Genomic DNA, 22152 nt, shown 5'->3' on the forward strand with positions numbered 1-22152 from the left:
TGGAAAAAGAGTAATTGAAAATATTTTTAGAAGAAAAGAATTATTGAAATCGTTGTGAGGTACTGTAGTTGAAAATGTAGAAAGAGGAAATTAAGAGTAATACAATAATAATAGTAATGAGTATAAAGATATTCGTTCATTTTAACGCACCATAACGATGCAAATTGTAGACATTTGAAGAAAGAGCATCAGATTTTCTGAATTTCAGACCGATTACCGAAGCTGAAACAACGGGAATTTTGAAATTTGAAACCGCAGACTTTACATTTCTTTGCGTTTCTGTCCATTCTCATTTCATCTCTTTTATTTTTCTTTATTTGAAATTTTTACCCGAGTAAACTTATGATATTCAAATTGGGTTATATTACAAGCACAAAGAAATAACAAATCTTCAGTTTCCTTGCATCTTTCGAAATAATAGGACATTTTAATCAAGGAGAACAGAATCTTACACTTTCAATCTCCTTCCATTGCATTCGCTTATTTCGCATCAAAACTGAGAACTGATCTGTCAATGAGAGACTTTCATAGAATCTGCAAAGATTCCACCAACGACGGTAACTGTATTACTAGGGAAAATGCCGATCGTCTATGCTTAATGGCACGGTCGGTTCTAAGCCATAAGCTTGTAAGCTTATAATCGAACGTGACACGGGCGTCTGCCAGCGGCCAAAATTAGATCACGCCAATATCCCGTGTAAATTATCGCGATCGGGTTTGAGAGAGGCGAGACGACGTGGCAAGCTCGCAGGAAACTCGAGGAACCGATTACCATAATGCAGATTGCCTTTCGTATTTATAACCCGCGTTAATTAACTCGTCGCCTCCCGCGCGAAGATTAATCCGCCTCGGCGAGCATTCCTTCGAAGCGTTGATATTTCTACGAGATCGACCAATGATGAATCGAGACTCGGTTTCTCGAGCACGCTAATTGCTGTTTTATTGTGTCTGCAGGGTCTTGGTCGTTTCGACCAGCGACTATTATATCGCTGTTTCAATGATCGCGAGTTTCGAGCAAAGTAACTCTGTTCTCTGTAAGATACATAGTTTCGCTGTATGTTTTTTTTTATACTCGTTTTAGCGTATTTTTTTAAACTTTCGATGAATCGGATGGACTTGAAGCAGAAGTTCTAACGGCTCGAGAGTTGGATGGTTTTAAGTAGAAGAAGCTTGTTTTTGATCAGACTCGCGGTCACATATTGTATCTACTTTTAGTCGTTCTTACGAAATTTTTAATGCTAATTATAAATTTAAAATTAATTTACGAATATATTGCACGTGACTTGCACGTAAACGAGACGGTTTGTTCTTTTGTAAAATGAAAATGTTTAATTAGCTTTCTTCTTAAGTCGGAAATGTATTTGGTATAAACCTGTTTTCAATCAGGCTTACCGGTACACTTTCGTTTTCTTTCGGATCGTAATGAGATCTTCAATTGAGGCGGATATTGTATCTTCATTTTGAAAACGAAATTCGAAAAAAGCGTTTAGTAGAAATTATAGATTCTATGTAGTTGGATTATCTTCTCACAGGAGACATCGGTAACTTAGGAAGATTCTACTTTTTTGAAACTCTGCAAATTCTCAGGAAAACTTTCGTGGAAACTTCGATATAATTACTACACAATTTTTCTTCTTTATTTTGGTTTTTCAGCTTTGGTTAAACACCTTATGTGAAGTAACGTGTGTCCTCTGGTCTTATAAGCAATGTACCTTGAAAACCCTGAAGTTTCAGGTTTTCGTTAGAAGTTTCAAAGAAGTCCTTTGTCAGTCAATTTACAATATTTTATTAAGTTGAGATTAAAGAAATTTTCTAAAGTCTGTCATAAAAGAAGAATAGTTCTTATAGTAACTTCTATAGCCAATGTGAGTTAGAATAATTAGAGGTTCATAAGAGAAGTAGAATACGCTTTTTCGAACTTAGTAGAATATGCTTGTACCAGATCAGACGTATTGTAGTTTACAACTATATATATATATATATATATATATATATATATATATATATCCAATTTTATTTATTTTCTGAATTCTGAGATCGAAACGAACGATTCCATCAAGCATCTCATACTCCAAATTGACAATTAGAGATTATGGTTTTACATTAAATAACGGTGTTTTACATTAAAATTTGATCAGTCGTGAGATTATCGAATTCGATGAAAATTTGTATTTTTATATGAAGAATTAAAATTATCTACACATGGCTGGTGCAAAATTTCATACTAATTGTATTTTGATGAATTTTATATTAACATTTAGAGATCTCGCATACGGCAGATAATTTTTACCTCAATGCAGACTCACGTCTGTCTACATTAATGAATACCTGTTTTCATCGAGTTTTCTGGATTTTCGGTTTGAAATAGAAGAAATGGAATATTCTTCTCTAAAACGTACGTACAATATTGGCAGAGCGGAGAGAATTTGACATTTCCAATTTATATCCTACTCGTTCTCGAAAATTATTCAAACTGTTCACTTCGAAATAGAAAGAAGAGAAGATTTTTTTGGAATGTATTTGTAAAATTGGCAGAACGGAGCAAGTAACGTGACGTTTTCAATTTATACGTATCTATTCTCGTAATTCTCGAAGCTTTACAAGTGAAATTAGACGGAACAGAATATTCTCCTGTGACTTATTTTCAAAGTAGATAAAATCAAGTAAATGCGACGCGACAGTTTTCATTTAGAAATGTCTATTCCCGTAAATTTCGAAGCTTTTATTTCGAAAGAGAAGAATCAGAATATCCTCAGTGCCTTTAAAATTGGTAGAATCAATCAACGCGATAACATTTTTAATCTATACATAATCTGAACTTTCTCACTGCGAAATAGAAGAAATGATATATTTTCCTGTGATTTACCTATTTCCAAAATTGACAAAATTTAAATATAAATGAGATTTAATAGTTTTATTTATATATGATGCATAAACTATGAGTTGTTACGCATTTATGCAAAATTTAATATACGAAGTTTAAAATAAAATATACAAAGATACGTAAACTATTCGAAAGAACATCCGTCGCAATTTTTAATAGACGAAACGAACCTCTGTTTAGATTCTGCTTCTTTACGCGTGTTAGTAAAAATATAAATTTGCATAAAAATCCACAGTCTAATAATGAATTTTCAAAATCCTTTAATTGAAAATAGTGGAAACATCATATTCTTCTCGAAGGTATTCTTTAAAGTTGGCATGATGGAGTAAGTGGTTCTATATTTTTAACGGTGTTGCGTATGCAAGACTATCGCCCCAGGGAAACCGTCCCATTGACAGAATGACGAACGTTCCAGGTAGTCGGTGGTTACTCCCAGGGCTTATAAATCAGACGATATTTCCTGTTTCGACGTTCACGGAGACGTCCCGTTTCCTGCGTGCCATCTTAAAGTCAATCCTCGTGGAAGCTCGCTGGCTGAAGTGTTTCTTTCCATTTTTAGATTACTCAGAAACATTCGAATGTACTTTTGGTTCTTTGCATCTCCGTCTGCCTTTTAGAATTTCTATACTTATTTTTAACCTACGTTCGTGCGAATTTTATTCCTTTCTTTTTATCAAATTCCTGAAATTTTTGATGCTTCATTAATTCTCTAATTTTGAAGTAATAGATTTTCCAACACTCGCCTACTTTAAAAAATTATCATCGTCTTTTGGAATATTTCTAATCTCCGTACGTTTAATTTAGCGTATTTTCAAGTTCTGTGTGATTAAATAATCTTTGGAAATTGTTGCATTAGTATACCATGTGCTTCCGTACGAATATAATTACCAAAACACAAATAAACGTCAAATATGAAACAAAATTTATATGAAATTTGGAAATAAAGAAACGAATAAAAAACCAATTCATCTAAATGAAATATCCAAAGAATAAAGTTCATTGTGATATTTGATGGGAGAAATAAATCTGTTCTTGAATTTTCTTTCCTTCGTTATACTAAAAAAATGTGAATTTTCATGCACATCCGCAGTTTAATCGTGACAATTAATGGATTATGAGTGAGAATTAACGACAGTCTCCATTGTCTATGCACATTTTCCTGTTTCAAATGCAAAGCAGGTTAATAATTAGGTAATCCTTGGATATGGTAATGTTATCTAACTTCAACGCTCATTGTCGTAATTTAATGTATTTAACTTTAGCTTTCTACGATAGATTGTTTCAGGATTTTCTCCATTCTAAGGCTAAAGTAGTGCTTCTATCTACATCTCACCCACGGCGTCATATTTCAGGATCTTCGTAAGTTTCCTAATCCGCTAAGTTTGCTATAAGAGGATGGATCTTCGATGAAGCACTGGCTGTTTCTAACTTCAAAGCAAGGACCGGTTAAGTAGTCGTGCAAAGTAGAATTACTTAGAAATCGATCTTATCTTCGAATTTTACCGTGTCCAGGGCAGCGTGAACTTTCGAAATTTGCGTGTTCAAAGTGAAAAGCCTTGTTCAGCTTCCTGAACTTTCTCCAAACTACAGAATTTAATATCACAGGCAAGCGTTAGTTCCAAAGCACAATCTTCATCGTCACCACATTATACGATTCTATTTTATTTTATTCGTCAAACTCTTTATCGAGTACTTTATGGAAAACTTTCCCGAAACTGCAGCATTTAATATCACAAGAAAGCGTTAGTTTCAAAAAAAAAATCTTCATCGTCACGACATTATTTTATTTTATTTCATTCTCTATGGGATATACCTTTTTTACATAAAAGGTAGAAAATATAATAAATGTAACGATATACAGGGTTAATCGATAATATCGTGAATTGAAGTTTCATGGGATTTATCGTTCAGTTTATTGGAAAATTCTAATGCTGAATTTTTAACAAATGTATAATTACGAATAAATTAATATGCAAATCAGAAAATCAACAAGCGTTGACGTTTCATACTTTTCAAGATTTGCAATCTGGAAAGCGAAAGAGGTAGCCCCGGTTTTCCTCGTTTGCTATTCAACGCTCGAAAGAATCAACGTGTCGCGTAAATCGACAATTCTCAGACAAGTTATGGCGTCTTGGGCAGAAATCCTAGTTCCTCGGTTCAACTATCATATTCTTTTGTCGAATATAGTTTATTGCATGTTCGGCTGCACCTGTGAAAAACACAGACGTAGCGAATGTCGTCGAAATAAGAGATCGTTGTTTATGGTTTCAAGCAACAGACAGGCTTCGAGGTATTGCTGCGCGCTTGAGTTTTACAACCACTACAGTTCTCTTGACACTAAATTATCGTCGGAGCAAGCGTACAGGGTGTCCCTGTAGGAAAAGGCGGTATCACGTAGGTATCGATAAATCTTAGCTGACGAGCTTCGTGCAAGATACATTGCCACAGTGTCGAAATTTTGGTTTCAACTCTGTGCAGTGAACATATTCTGATTTCGTTTTAATCTGTTGCCCTTTTCTAAACACTTTCTTTCTCAAGACCTAATTATTTCTTTATCAAATTAAAGTTTTTGTAGTTTTCCCTATTCGTACGTTTTCGTACATTTAAGTAACTTCCCTTAAAAATTCCACTTTAATTAGTTGCATTTTTCTGTAATTCCTTTTTTCAATTTTCTTACTTCCTTTTTTCCCATTTATATCTTCATTGATTTCTTGCTGATCGTAGTAGGTGTATTTCTGTATACAAAATAACTGGATGTTTAGAAATGTTACATGATCATTGTTGTATATTTATACAGCACGAAAGTGGTAACAATTGCGGTCACTACACTTCTAACGATGCACAGAGAAAATAACATAAACATCATTTCTCTACAGGATTTCCGCTTGATTTTTCCTCTATGTTTAGATATTCGAGACACCAGAAATTTAAATATTTGCCATTTTCGAGCCAAGATTTTACTCAAAATTACATCTCTTATACACTTAATTCATTTAAAATTCGCCAGACTCTGGGAATATCAATTTTCTAGAAATCAGTTGCTTCGTCACTTAGATGTTACAATTTTGCGTTCTATTTAATCCATGATTCTATATGATTTTTGCAATCTGAGTTTCCTGTTTCCGAGTTTAAAACCGTCCTAGTCGTAAAGTCTCTTTCTAATCTCCACTCAAGTGTTAGAAAGCTCGTTGCTTTATTTATACCATAACTTTGCCCTTTTTGTATTTTATATCTATGATTTCAAATGTAATTAGATTGATGTTGTCTAAGTGAGTCATCCTATATTCCCGGTTATGGAGCTCCATAGAACGCTGGATGATGTCGTTCCCAAGCATGACCATGTCAAAATGCCCATTTGCCCGCTTTTGAATAATTACCGACGTCGGTATTTTTAACTGGAAGAAGTTGGAGGAGTAGTTCCCGGAAAGCATTTGTAAAATGTCGAGACGACAAGCTTTCATTGAATCTTTAATCTTTACTGTGGAATCGTGGACAATCTGTGCTGGTAGCGTTCATTTTCTTTTCTTTCTTCCGAGAAACGTCCATGGAAAAACAGAAACGTTCGTGTAGAGCCACGCTATGTTCATTATTGACTATGAGCGTGGGATTTCTTAGAGCTTGGAGCAAACTGCTACTCTTAATACTCGTTACACTGCTATATGAAGCTTTATATGGATCAGAAGAATGTAATTTTTATTCATTAATCGAGTGAAAAGATATTTAATATATTTTTTTCTGAAATTTCATATTTTTCTCGTTGGAGCTGTCTTTATGTCAAGTGATATTTCAATATATCGTTCATTGTCTTTTTTATCTTTCTGCGTCGTTCTGTCGAAACACGTAAATGTAAAGCAGTACTAAAGTTATTTAAATAATATCCATATAGCGATGATGACGCACCATATGCGTCGGTGGTAGCAAAAGTGTTGATATAGAATAATTAAGGAATAATTAAAGAAAATTAAAACTACGTAAACTTAATATCTCGTTGGAGATTCGAAGAATGATCAGTGGAAAGTTAAAGGATATTGAAGTGCTAGTGAATGGAAAATCACAAGAGGCAAATAGCATAATGAAAGAAAAAATCAGGAAAGATAGTAAATTAGGACAAAATAATGAATAGAAGATGGCGAAAATTTGTAAAAATGGGGAAGATAATCAGAAATAAAAGTCCAGAGAAATCCAAAGAATAATCACAGAAAAAGCCAAGAAAATCTCAAAAAGTATTCGAAACTGAAAAGGCCATGAATCGCGTCTAAAAATCCACACGTCGAATCGTAAAATAAAAGTTGGAAAATAATCAGGAAATAACGAAAGAATGTGAGAACTGCGAAAACTCTAAATTCAAAACGTCAAAGTGATCAGAGAATCAGCTAAAAAATCCAAACCACGTGTTGAAGCCATTCGACAGCGTCTGTTCAAAGCGAGCCACCGCAATTCTAAAGAAAACAATGTAATGTCCAAGTTACTCCAAACCAAACTACCCTGCTACCGAGTTTCCCTCTTTCACGGAACTCCACTTTCGAAACAGAATTACCCAATTTCCTGCGACCACGGCACATACACGTAGACACCCTTCTACACGTATACACACGTGCGCATTTAAAGACAAAGACCACGCTTGTAGAAAACGTGGAATACGCAAGCCTTGTCCGACAAGTCAGTCGGCAATGTTGGAGATCCAAATCCGCGACAGGCAAAATAATTTAGTCCCAGTAAGTTCGATGGTCTCTTGAAAACCCTTGAACGAGGCTTCCTCTATAGATCTCCCTTTGAACTTCCAAAGTCTCTGTTGTGGTTTCGAAATGCGAATATTACAACTTCTCGTAAAGTAATAATACAATAATACAATATTACAAGTTCTCGTTGTAAAGTAATAATAATCATAATAACACAAATCATAATACAAACACACACTACAGAAGATAGTTGAGAATGGAAATTATAAACTAGATTGGGACAAAGTAACCCACATCGATAAGATGCAGTTACATGTGATAGGCCAGATATGTTTATATTACAAAAGAGAAAAGAAAAGCTGTGTAATCGACGTTACGGTACCGAGTGACACGCACGTTACGCGAAAGGAATGAGAAAATATGAAAAAGCACACTTCATTTGCAATAAAAATTCACACAAATGGAAATAAGAGAATGTGACAGTATTATGGTCATATCCGTCATACTTATCACTCATGAACAAAGAATTTCTCCAGTTATTTTAAAACACTAGGTATAAAGACACACCTTCGTTCAAACGTACGATGAGCTACGATATTCGAAAGAGCGGCAATAGTCGAGAAAACGCTACGACAGTAACACGAGTATATAGGTATAAGGTGGTGAACACGGACACGTCATGTAATCTTCAAAAGCACACAAGTATAAATAGGGATGATAATAACAATAAAACACACCTAAAGCTCTAATAATAAATAATAATACTCTTCCCTACACACAGGAAAATTCAACTCCTCGTCCTCACTTGGTCAAAGCACTTTGGGGTGGACAAATCCATCCTTCGAAAGATGAAGAAAGAAAAATAAATAAAGCAATGATAATAATAAAACACATCTAACGCTCTACGCAAAATAGAGATACATCGGCGCACAAAAATCATTATTCTTGGTCACATGGTCATTGGTACGAAATTTCTTAAATACATAATGGACAAGGCGAATATTTGACGATAATTCCGTATTTACCATAAATATCGGCGCACATTAAGAAAAAGAAATAGACGATAATAATAATAACGATAATAGTACTGATAATTATAATAACAATGATCATGATAATGATAATGGCGGAGCGATAATGGTTGGTTCCGAGTTCACCAGGAACTTTGGCGGGGAACTTTAAATGCGCGCCGACGGGATAATAGGAGAGTCTCGCAATTCGGGCAATTTATGGCGGTCATTCTCTGGACGATAACGAAACGCCGCCGCGCTACCGCGAGAGGCGAAAACTTGTCAAAAGGCGAAATTACCGTTGACCCAGCGCGTTTAATCCGCCGTAGCGATGTTTGTTAGTTTATTCTAGCGCAGGGAGGGCCGAACGCCGAGGATACACGAGTTTTACGTTTCAGATAATTTCGTCTATTTTTGGAATTTTCGGAAAACGTGGCTGCTACACTGGCGAGAGACAACAGAGGAAAACGTATAATTTTGGTGGAAATGTATTCTTTATGAGATTAGATTTGAAGGTATTAGGTTTCTTGGAAGTTTCAATCTAACGAGCAAATATTAGCATCTATTCAATTTTCACCTACCATCTATCACAAACCATGTTAAAGAAGAAGAAATTTGTTATGTTTTAGATACGTGTAACGTTAAGGAAATTTGTTAGAAAGAGTTCTTATTTTATTGTAAGATTTACAAAGAGTTTATATATTTCTGAAAATTAACAATGGTCAGGCGACTGTATCTAGTTGTATGTTTACATCTGTACATATTTCTATCGTTCTGAACATCCGCCTACATCTGCATAGGAAACAATTTTTCTAACTTCCACGTTATATTCGTGTCATCCACCTACGCTATTTCATATCCTAACTATGAAAGAGATTAAAAAAAGTTATTCTCTTTTATTTGGAAGTAGTTTACAATCAATTCTCATTGAGAATTATAAGTAAATTACTCTGGTGTGGTATTATAACGTGAATAATAAATGATTATCGTATGTTTGATTCTAGCTGAATGTCTTTTTAGCCTGCGGATCTGATCCGTCGTGTCAAGTAATTGAGTAACTAGTGGCTTTTTGTGGTTGTTAATTCTTATGTTATATCTATTACAAAATTTGGATATTTCTTCTTTAACTGTAGGTATTTTAAGGTCGATGTATTGTTTCATTGGCAACATACCAAGGTGCATCTATTAAGAATCTTAGAGTTTTTGGTTGGAATCGTTAAAGAATTTCTATGTTGGAATTACTCGCTGTTCCCCACAGTTGGATCCCATAGGTCCGAACAGGTTTTAATATGGCTTTATATAGCATTGTTTTACTCTGCTCGCTTAAGTTGGAACGTCTGCCGATGAGCCAGTAGAATAAAAAAAGTTATGACACAGTTGAAGTTGAAGCTTATTTTTCTTCAAATTCTTGGCTTCTATGGAACACGTGGTGATTCCGGACATTTGGTTGGCAATGTATTATTCGCTCGAAACAAAATGCGTATAATTTCATTTTTATTCGTATTTAATTCTTGTAATTCATATTTTCAATTACAGAATTACGTTCTAACGTTGCATTCATAGTCACTAGCACGATGAAAGAAGTTAGAGAAACTTCTTCAAAATTGATATAGAAATGCGAGAAAGACAGGTGAAATGCGTATGCAGAGTTTAAACTCAAAGGGAGTGCAAAACCAGTCCAGAGTATGCAAACCAAGAGTGTGAATCCAACTAAGGGTATGTCAACCTTAGATGTAACTTGCGATTCGCTAAACCAACAACCATCTCATCTAAAATTCAAACTCGGCTCTGTAACATTAATTTATCACGGAGATAGCATGTAGAAATTATCTTATGCGTACATTACGAGTGTCAGACGAATTTACAATTCGTTAACCTAAATGGGATGCAACTGCAAAGACAGTGATTAGACGGGACGAGTTGCAAATGCAGCTGAATAAATCTACGCCGCAATCATTTAAAAAGATCGTTAAATAATTGAGAAATTGACAATCTTCTATCTCAAATCATTCGTTTAAAAAATCTTTCCTCTAATTTCTCATTGCGTTGCTTTCCTAGCAAGCCAAAGATACGTAAAAAGTATATAATCTTCCTCGCCCCACATACTATAAAACACGATATCAAAGAAAATTTCACCGCGATGAAAAACACACGACAAACGTTCTAACGCCAGTACACTTTCAAATCTACGAAAACCGTCAAAATTCAGCTAAAACAGTCAGAGACAACGTTTCTGCGCGATTTTTACTGGGTCGAGGCGTGATCGTATGCAAATTGAAAAGAACGACGAGAGGATTGCGTCGCAGCGTGGAATTGCAACGCAATTCAAGCAAGCCGAAGGCTGCAAGTCCGTTCAGCGACCGAGTTAGGTTTCCAAAGCCGTTTCAAAAGCCGACAACGGGTTTTCTACCGGCAACGAGAAACCGACAGCACACGTGGAAATAGCACAACGCTTTTGCCGCGCCCTCGGCGATTTTTCCGTCCACGAGCCGGCAAATTACGCGCGGTTTTGGGGTCGCTGGTTATTTCTGTCCGCTTTTGTCGGCAAATGGGTAATTAATGCGCTCTTAAAGACGACGAAATGGCGACACAAAGCTTGTTTGACTTTCACGGTGGGTGATTCGCGCGGAATTTTGTTCGCGAGTTGCGCTTTTAGGGAATTTCTATAGACCGGCGTTTCGTTCTTTCGCAAAGTTTCTAACTTTGTTTCGTTTTCTGACGGATCTCGAATAATTAGATCCGCGGATTTTTATGAATCTCTACGAAACTAAAAGTATCACTGTACAAGAGTTGACTGAATGTATATAATTTGTAAAGATATATAAAATATTGCGGGGAGAATACTCGTTTTCGTGTTTAATAGATAAAGTGAATCCTTATTTCTTTAATTGTATTTGTAAAGATAAAAATTTGCATAAAGATCAGTTTGGAACGACTAGTTGTTTAGTTTTTTTCTATTTTTTTTACTACTTTATGATCCTTCGTTTTATACGATTTTCTTATAGTCAGGCTTAACAGTTATTTCTCTTCTTCAAACTAATTAAAGAATTATTCATACAAAGGTTTATTTATATACAAGGCTATTTACCAACAGAACGCACAGTGTTCAAACGTTGAGATGAAAAACCTTTGTCTAATCTGAGAGAAGACAGACAGAAATTATCGATGGTAGGTGTACGACAATAATAATTGCGATTAAACGTGAAATACGTGACTCGTCTGCAATTTAATGAGTAATCACGTCAGCAGAGAAAAACCATTACCATTGTCTATAAAATTACTCAGTGTTACAATACCATTACGCTCCCTCGCACTCGGCAAGATTACAGTCGTGCTTTTGCTCGCGGAGGACTACAAAGACCTTTAATTTACTAACTCCTCTATGCGACGTTCCTGCAGGACAATTAACGAAACCTAATCAAGTACTCTGAAACACGGTAGCAACCAATTTGCATCCTCGTCGAATAAATTTTTGACAATGTGATTCATCGTCATAGCAACTCTAAATTCAAGCGGTGCATTTCTCGAATGTTATGTAAGTTTTCATCTTTAATCCTAAACTAATACTTTAATCCTACAACTATACGACAACTAAAATATAGAATTTATATGAAAGAAAAATTAAAATATGCGTACGGTAAATGAAATAAAATGAAATATATATATATATATGGTTCAGGAGAAGAAACAAGTCTTTATCCACGTGTTTCGCACATCATTTTCACCCACTTCAAACTTTTCTAAACAGACATTAACGTCATTTGAAATTCTAAATGAAAATGATGGTTTGGTTATGTAAATACCAGCTAAGGGTATGACTTGTTGTTTGCTTTTTTATGTGAAGAATTCTTAGTAGAATGACTCACGAATCGCGCTGGTCATCGTATTTTCTCATGTTCAACTTCATAAGTTTCCTAAGCTCCAAAATTAAACATAAGATGAGATCTTCATTGACGTAACTTCTACTTCAAGTGCAAATCTCGATCACGAGTTTGTTATTTTTAAGAGTAAGGATCTTTAGAAAATATGAAATTCTTCAATGAAATATTCATTATCATCGAACCCACAACAAGAAGATGACTTTTTTCTTCGTTAATTATTTATTAAATTTCTCCATCTTCTTTTCAAGGTTTATAAACTTCGGTAGGATGAAGATTCAAATGAAAATCGTTACTAGTAATAACTATGCAATCTGTTGTTAACACATCAAGAAAGTTTGTTTTCTCCACATTAATGTCTTATAGAATTTCTCAATATTCTCTTAAAACACGTAACTTTCGAAAACAATGGAAATTAAAGTCTTTAATTAAAACTTTACCACAATGTCAGTTGTTACCCTCTCGCTAACAGAAAAGACACTTTCTTTCACATTTACATTCTGTTGTATAAAACTTCTCAATATCTTTCCAAGGTTCTCACTCTTTGAGAAACTGCAGGTTTGAACAAAACTCTCATGACAATGCACACCATTATAAACTTCAGCAAATTCCACTCTATGCTATTTTCTATAAACTCACCTAAACCATCTGTCATTTTTTCACTACGAGGAAACGTAAATGTCAGTTAAAATCATACTATTAAAATCATTCTGCCATGTACACAAGCTATCAATTCCACAACAAAAATACACTTTTCGTAAACTTACAACCGTAAAGTATCAGAAAACTCTTACGATAATTCACACTACTATTAACATATTCGTTGCTATTTACTACGTCTATCTATTATACATATTTTAAGCAACAATATTTCTTCAAACACACTATCTTCCAAACTATATTGAATTAAAGCTCAATGAAAGTACAATCCAATGATTATGTCAACAGCGTTGCTTAAATAACTGAGTGGACGCAGCATATGCGTCACTAACAGAGAATGTCCACCTCAAACTCTTCTAAACTAAAATAAACTTGAACTTTTGCACGAAGAGCGATAGATTTGTCACTTTTGCCTCGAACAATCGATAGATTCATAAACTCTACTCACTGTCTTGCATCAGTCGTGTTCAAACAACGTACCACCGGTCATAGATCGAAAAGAAAACGAGGTTCCTCATGGATCGCGCACATTTGCAGCTTGTTTTATCATGATTTGCTTTTCTTCTCGGGAACGGTTCATTGTCGCGTTGTCAACTCGAGTTTTCTGACGATCTCGGCGCCGGATCGCGTTCGCCGCGTATGCTAATTTTGCTGGTGCAGTCACGTGCTTTCGCAACGAGGATGCACCGGCTTGGCGTCGCTCAACAGCGAATATGAATGTTCCGACACCGGGATTTGCTCTGTGCCTGCGCTGGAATTTTTTTCTACGCTTTTCACGACCTCTTTTGTTACCATTATTAAAACATTCCGCTGTTGTTCTTCTGTAAGCTGTGTTTTGAGTGCTTCAGTTTGAAACATGGACTTGTAGATCGTTTAGCATGAAAATTTGTTCTTGTGACAGGATATCTTCTGATAAGATATCTTTTTGGAATGTGGGATTTTTTCTCACATTGTTGTAAAAATGATATAGTACGTCAAAATTAGAGTAATTTTTATCGCGAGAAAATACATTTGTCGTTTGGTTAATAACTTGTTGAAGCGCAGTGTTGCTCACGTGCAACGTCAAGTGTGAGAATATTAAAAGAAACGTATTCTTCGTGTTTTTAAAGGGAAAGAAATAGCGAAGGAAATTCGTTTTATTGAGATAGTTTCTAGGTTACGAAGATTAATAATTCGGTAAACTGTGGTAGTGTCGAGTCCAGGTCAGAATTTATATTCGTAGAAATGTTGAGTAGCAGATTAGCTGGAAATAAACGAACGATTTTCTAGAGGTGGAGAAACTTCGTATTTCATTTCAACTAGTTTTTCTAGACTGAACAAAGATGATTTACAAAGACGAGCACCATTGTTCATATTGGAAAAGGTTTCTAGTAAATGAAGAATTTATTTAAAAGTAAATATGAATAAAACTGCGTCGTGATATAAAAATAATTAAGAGTAGTTATCAGTTCTATCCCATCTAAGTTCTATCTTATCCCATCTATGTAATAATTTTTTAAGTTTGAGAAATATTTTTCCTAAAATTTCAAAGTTCTACCTAAAGAGAAAAGAATAAATTGATTTAAATTTGAAATTTTTACTTAACACAAGAGAAAAAGCTAAGAAAAGTATTAAGTAAAAAAGATACTAAGAATAATTACTGTAAATCTTGATGGTTCAAATTAAATATTGTTCTTTTAAAAATTGTTATATGTCTACTTATCTGAAAAAGAAGGAAGGAACATTAGTTAAATTAAAAATCTTCAATTAATTATAGAAATGTCTATCTAGAGTTTAAAAGTCCTAACATTTTTCTCAAACAAGAAGCTTCTTAGATTTTTACAGACAAGAGGATTTTTAATTTCATTTAAATAATTGCTTCGAAATAAATTGGCAGATAAATTAAAGTTCAGCCGCGCGTTTTTTTTCGAAAAGAGAACTTCATCCAGCTTTCAAGAGGATCGCGCAATTCTTTCCTTAAACTGAAATAAATTTTCCTTAATGCAGGCGAAACTAGAACGCAGCGGAAGCTGCTATTGGTACTTACGCTTAATAAGTTACAATAACGTTAATTACTGCAGATAATTACGTTAAAACTCTAATATAATTACAACGTGACTCGCTCGTGGAATTCTCTCCTCTGTCGTTACTACAGAAAGATTTTACATTTATATTTGGATGTTGTTGAAACGCAATAACAAGGTAGCTTCTGCCCCAAAAAATCAATTACAATTTTTTATTTATTTAATTATAACAAAGGACTGTTATAATTAAATCTTCACCCGACTCTAAATTTAATACAACTACAACCATCTGTTTCAGTAAATAACGTTTTCTATCCCGAAACTGTACAAACGAATAACTTTTACAATTCAAAAGATGATCATTATGAATATCCGAATTACACAGAACAGAGTTTCCTTTCTCAACAAAAAAAAAAAAAAATATCAAATTTACGGCAGCCTATCCAAACAGTGGAGCGTAGTATTCAAAGTACGGTGGAAAAGGAAACAAGACAAATGGATTCACGAAACATCCATCAACGCGGAAGAATCCCAGCGTGTGAAAGGGCTTGTAAAAATCTGCATGGCCGAGTTTAATATCGAGGAACAAACGATGATTCCGGTGAACTGACAAACTCTCTCATCCCCTTCTTCTCTGCAATTCCTTTTTTCGATTGTACTCTTCATTCTCTCAGCGGAAAATTTCTTTTCTGCTTACGACCGACTGATACTTCTCTTTCATCGGTAGATAGAAGACTAGAAAATAAGGCGCAAGGTGTACGTGGATCCTATCAGTGAGAATCATATCCACCTGTGCCCAGTGGTCATTATCCTGTCTTCGTTTCTTCCATTTCCTTTTTCCTTCCATCATTCTTTTCCTCGTCTTCTTCCGTTTACCAGCAACGTAACAAGGTAAAGAGGGAAACAAAAAAAAGAAAAAAAAAAAAAAAGAAAAGAAAAGAGATCCGGGGGATGGTAGGAGAGAATATTAAAAACTTTTTCCATAAAGCGTCTTTGCGAGGCGAGACGCCGTTAGACCGAGCATGAAAGCTTTGGTTCCTTGCAGTTTCAAGCGTATCCTCGCCGGTTTTTCCGAATTAGTTCAGACGGTTTTCCGCGTTGCGCCTCCTATTTTTCTCGTTTCTTTTTTTTTTTTTTTTTTCGCCACTTGGGCCGCGGGCGAAATGAGCGCACGGCCCCTTTCGCTGTGGATAAACGCGGCACAGGGCTCGAGAAGAGGAAACCTCGGGAATAGTAAAATTTAATTTCGACCATTTTAGTTGTGCATCGCGCCAAGTCGTTTGGCATTTCGAGGAAATGCTCGGCCTTGAGATTATCAGTAGAAATTCGCGATGGTTAATAACATTGAAAGGAATGTTCGTGGAATATTTTTAATAGAACTGAAAGATAAAGTGAAGGAAACAACGAGAGTTTATGGATGTGCGTGTGTATAGGTGTAGATACTTAGGGAGGATGGGAATTACGGCAGACTAAAATCTACTGGAAAGTGTGGTTTGAAGTTTCAAGCTCAGTCTGAAGCTGAGATGTGAAGTCACGATGCAAATGTTTATTTCATTTGGTTGAAACTTGGTCTTGCAGTAAATACTAAGAACTTCGCTACATATTTCTAGAAATTTAATACGAAGTATTAGCACTATCATGAAAAGATATTTCAATAGGAAAGAGAAATATTTTTTGTTACCAAAAATTCAATTCTAATTGTGTATATTGAAAATTGTATTAATTGATAGTAGAAGAATGATAGTTTGTAAGGTTTCGTGGCAAATATTCAGAGGAACAAAGCATACAGATCGATAAGAGCACGTCGACGTTATCGAAAGGTTAATTGGAAATACGTGTTTGCGATTGCTTGCCACTTAATTAAGGAAATTGGTTACGTAAATATGATTAGGAATGCGATTGAATGTGTAACAAATTAATTAGGTATGATATTTAATTGGTGAAAGGTTTGCAAAACTGACGATAGAACGAATTATACGACATAGACCAATGCTTGAAGAAGAGCGAAACACTTGAAGAGTTCATTTAAGTGTAGCTACTTACATACGTATATGTAATTACAAAGTACCATCGAACATATAGGATCAGAGTCACCTATAACGATTATTTTTCTCAACTCAAGAAGATTGTCTTGCTTTTTCTTTTAATTTGAAATTTAGCTTTTACTGTATTTACTTTGAAGAAATACAAAGTACACGAAGAAATACGAAGTAAAGGAACGCGTAGTTTCTACGTCTATCAAGACAAATACTATTTTTATCTATTAAAAAATTCTCAGTGAAATAATAAAGAGAAATCAAATAAAGGAATATCTGCTCGTACTTTCTTCCACAAAGAAAAGTTCTTTTCTACATCAATTCCATTCCAATAGTAACTTCATTATAGAAACTCTTTATGGTACTACTACCACAGTTTCCATTACAGCAATAGCACTACTTTCAACGCGAAAACCATTACGTTGTACGATTATCCTCGCATAATATAAAACGAAAGAAAGATATCACGTACTCCCTTTTTCTTCGCCTTTGTTTCTTCCCCTTTCTCTTCTGTGCATTGTGCCTCTTTGCCCATCTCTCCATTCCAAATTTCTCGTTCGTTCGAACGGTTCGCCAGGGCCACCAGGCGAATTATAGTGATTTACGAGCGTTGATTTACGCTCGACAGATACGTCGATTCCAACGCCTCCAAATTATCCTCTCGAAGAGTCATTAAATAATCGAGGCAACGTTTCGTCAACAAATAAACTCCCTTCGACGAGCCATGCGAAACAACCAGAAGAACGTCGTCACGTCCATTGATTTCGGGAGGAGAACGCGCGGAGTCAGTTTTCCTCGTCGGGAAGAAGTTGGCAAGTTCGCTCTGATGGATCTCGATCAACGTGCAACCCATTCATCTCGTACACGACGTCGAAACAGAGCTATCTTCTGACGCTCGTCGTCCTTGCTCTAAATCCCTCGATCGTGTTCTTTGATGTTACACCTCCTCTTCTTTTCACTTTTTCCTGCTCTTTTTTCCTTTCTTTATTTCCTCCGGATGATTGTCTGCATCTTTTCTTACGGACTTACAGAGCGATGATAGAGTTACTTGGAAATTGAATTTTTGTTGCGGCTGATGATCCATAAGATCTGCTTCTTCTTTCTTATTCTCGTAGTTTAATCTTCTTTATTAGTCTTAATAGTTATCGCATTTTTCGCTTCATTTTTGTTATTGTTCCGTTTCTCCGAATTTATTTTCTAGTAATTATTGTAATATATTGCTTTGATTTGTTGCTCTTCTTTCTCTTACGTACAGTATTTTCTGTATTACTTTTAATAGTTATTGTATCTTTGCTTCGAATTCTGTTAGCCTTCTTCTTCGGTGGAATTAATTTTCTTTTGTATTTATTGCTTTCAACAGCTACCCAATCTTTTTATTTATCGTTGTTGTTTGCCTTCTTCTTTCAAATATTCGAACTATGATTTTCTCGAATAGAAAATTTCTGAGAAACTGAGCCAGGTCCTACTACTAATTAACGTAAGAAACTTCCAACTTTTAGCAAAACGATGATAATATTCAATGAACGACAAAAAAATAAATGGTATAAAAATTGAATAACAGAAGAAAATCTATCAATATGGATATCAAATATTTATACGTTTAAAAGCTTGTAACTTTGTTCTTTCGACAGAGACGAACGATTTTTCGTATTATTATTTATGAAAGAGGTTTGGAATATTTACTAAGAACTTTTTAACTTATATAATCCTGAGAAAGATTGGAAATATTTCCGTCAATCAGTATATGTATCTTTCCAAACATCATTTCTCGGATCACATTAGATCACATCACGTGTTTACACGCTGTTACACGAGATTATTTTAGCAGAAGTAAAATCTTGCATCCGGTAGTGTAAATGTTTCGAAAAACACATGAATCTTGTTTGAATGATATTAAGTATCGTTTGAGGCAGCTTTACTTTCAAACAGAATACAGATTATATACAAATTTCCCAAAAATAGCCGTGTATATCATCTATTACTATTTTCATCTCCATTGCGTGTATTATCTCCTGTGTGTATTAGGCAAATTTCAAAAGAAAATAAAAATAGAAAAAGGAAAAAATATCTTCAAAATCAGCGAATCACTCTAAACAAAGAAACGATCAATTTTCTATCGATTATCGATTAAAAAGTTCTATATAATATACTGTATAATAAATCAATTTTATGTTAAAAAATAAATGCAACAGAGATATAAATATCTCGCAAGAAGACGAAAAACAGTAAATAGAGGAAATATAATGTTCACGAAGATTAAGTGTAATCACCACTATCACCGTCTCACAAAAATATTTCTCCGATTCATCTTAAACTTCACAAAAGCATTGTCTCAACGCATTAACACATCACCACAAAATTTTCACTGGCAGTCAATTCGCGTCTTTCAATAATTAACCGTAAGTCACTGTTTAATTTCTCTTTTTCGTTAAAGTATTTCTCCATTTCTTTCTACTGGCAAATTATATCAGCACGATTAAAGCAACGTTCGATCGATAAAATCTTCACCGCTAACTAATCTCTCTGATCGATTTTCAATTTTCGATTACATCGTCCACCTTTCATCAACGATTAACAAAAATTCCTTGAATGCTCGTCCAAGTGTTTTTAACTCTCGCCAAAATGTCTCTGTAACTTGGTAACAGCGCACGTAAGCTTCGATACACAAAATCTTTGCTAAAACACGATCCATTCGCCAAATTATCCTGTGGAAATTGAACTTTCGAATAGAACGACACGATATATTGATGTGAAAAATCGACGTATCTGTTGGCACACGTCAGAGAAAAAATGGAAAGTCTCGGTGAAAAGAGGCAGACATGCCTGTCGTTTTGAGCCTCCGGATAAAACTAGTTCGCCGATGGCTGTTGAAGCCCGTTAGCCCTCTCCTTCTTTCTCCGTCGCGCGCGCGACTATTTAAATCTTTTGTAATAGCTACTGGCCAAGACGAGCTTCCACCAAGATTCTGTCGTCACGTGGCGACAAGAACGCTGTCCATGTTCAGCTTTCGTAGGATGTCTCCACTTCGAGCATCATCTTTGGGGTGGTTTCGGTGGTTTCTGGGTGGTTTTAGCCACTTGAAATTTGTTTCTCGAAATTTCCAAGTAGCAAGAGGGTTTCCTAGAGTTGGAATAGTTCTTGGAGGCTGACCTTTGGTAAAATGTTGCCCTCTGATGAATTTCTTCTTATGTCGTCGATGATTTTTCTTTCGAAGAAATTTCCTCCGTTTCTTCTTTCTCTCCTTTTTATCGCTTGTATGTTTTTGTTTTAAATGGCAAATTTCTAGTGTATATTTTTTATTATCGATGATTGATAAGGTTTTTGAGGGCGACATTAAGGGCATTTTAAAATGTAAATTAATGCTTGGTGACGAAGTACGGAAATTTTATGACGTTAACGAAGAAACTTTTATTGTTTGGATAAAATTAAATTGAAATTTTCCAGGAAAGAGATTTCCGGTAATCTTCGACCATTTGCTTCGATATATTTTTCCGCTAATTCCTATATTTTAGTGATGACAAGTTCTTCGAAAAAGTGTTCTTTATACAAATTGCGTGTCAAGTATCTTCGATCTTTGTATAAAAAGATCTTAAAAACCAATTTTCCTATATCTCGATTTTCACGATAATGACAAGTTAAATTAATCGCTGCAAAAATAGCTCATCCTTAAGAAAACCAGACTTTCCTTTTTTTAGTATTGTTTTTTAAACATGCTCTTGCCATGCCTCAAAAATAATCATAAAAGAACAGTCTGCTGTTATTTTAAACAAAACACAAAACAGACACTCGTCTTTTAAACACAGAATCTCTGGAGTAGCTGCACAGGTCAGAGGAAAACTGATACAAGTGAGAAATTATTTCAATTACAAGGACAATGAATAAAGTTTGTGTTTTATAGAAACATTTTTGTTCATTCTCAAACATTAAAACGTCAGATGTCATCGTCGTCACGAAAAAACATATTTCTACTATTTTTCTTTTAAAGATGCGTTTACACCGCGTTTCTGCTCGGTTCTTCGATTACGCTTCTTTGTATTCTTTAAGATAATCTGCCTAAGTAGTCTCTGTACATAGAAAATTTACTCGAAAACATTCGTTTTATTTCGTTTGATTTCGAAAATCTGTGTCCTTTTCTACATAGAAATATGTCATACAAATGATGCTACATACAAATCATGCCACATGAAAAACAACTACACTTGTATTATTTTTCCACCAAGTTCTTCAACGATACGTGTTAGTAAAAATTATAACTTTTGGTGATTTTTTAGAATATACTTTAAAATAGCACAATTCGCTCTTTTTAACGTTAATTACATTCCAAACGTTCGAAACGCGTGTTGTGATTTAAACAAAAATACAGCAGTTACTTTACATGTTCATCAAGTTCTTCCATTTTACCTGATACTAAAAATAATAGCTTTTATCGATTTTTAAAGGTATTGTTTAAAATAGCCTGTCCAAGCCTTCCTAGCATTGCTTTAACTTTAAACATTCCTATTCAATTTCAACCCCGACGTCTTAGCAGTTCACCCATCTCGTGGCAACCACCAACTGACAGAGAAATAAATTTTTCGGTGTCTCAGATTTCATCCAACGTGATACAGCTACCATGACGCAACACACGCCTTTTTCCCCCTAGGCAAAAAACACACGCATGAAAGAAAATACGCAGCCTCTAGGATGACGAATCGTTGATTAGGACGCGGCACGTTTCCTTCACGCTGCAATGTAATCTGTCAAGCTTTTTAAAAACGCCTGAAAATAATCCAGCGTGACGCAAGGGGCTGTATAGCTATCGCTTGTCGAGTTTACAAGCCCCCCATGAAAATCTGAGACCCGTACAGGTAGAAATAGTATGAGCACCGTGACAAAGAGGCGTGGAAATTATGGGGAATAGTGATCAATAGAGATTCGGTTCGAATCAAATATTTTTACAAATGTTTCAAGTCTGATTGAATTTATTTGGTGAGAGGTTCCTGATGGAATTGTATTAGGATGT

General features: G+C 35.0%; 2 protein-coding genes across 6 annotated transcripts in view; one reads left to right on the top strand and one right to left on the bottom strand.

Moving 5' to 3' along the window:
• The window catches only part of Ror (tyrosine-protein kinase transmembrane receptor Ror), a 356273-nt gene that overhangs the window by 98956 nt on the left and 235165 nt on the right, over positions 1-22152 (top strand). The window lies entirely within an intron of this gene.
• LOC139993586 (uncharacterized) overlaps positions 1-22152 on the bottom strand; it is a 59827-nt gene that overhangs the window by 12231 nt on the left and 25444 nt on the right. The window contains exon 1 of one of the 4 annotated variants that reach the window (XM_072015461.1): positions 17623-20007. The exons of 2 other annotated variants lie outside the window; for them this stretch is intronic. In XM_072015461.1, coding sequence (XP_071871562.1) covers positions 17623-17668 — 46 coding nt within the window. In that variant the 5' untranslated portion in view covers positions 17669-20007. Of the gene's footprint in view, positions 1-13559; positions 13963-17622; positions 20008-22152 lie in introns of those variants that run through there. One more of the 4 variants, XM_072015463.1, reaches the window with a different exon arrangement.

This window comes from Bombus fervidus, chromosome 13 (assembly GCF_041682495.2).
Source record: "Bombus fervidus isolate BK054 chromosome 13, iyBomFerv1, whole genome shotgun sequence".
In the NCBI taxonomy this organism is placed as follows: domain Eukaryota; kingdom Metazoa; phylum Arthropoda; class Insecta; order Hymenoptera; family Apidae; genus Bombus; species Bombus fervidus.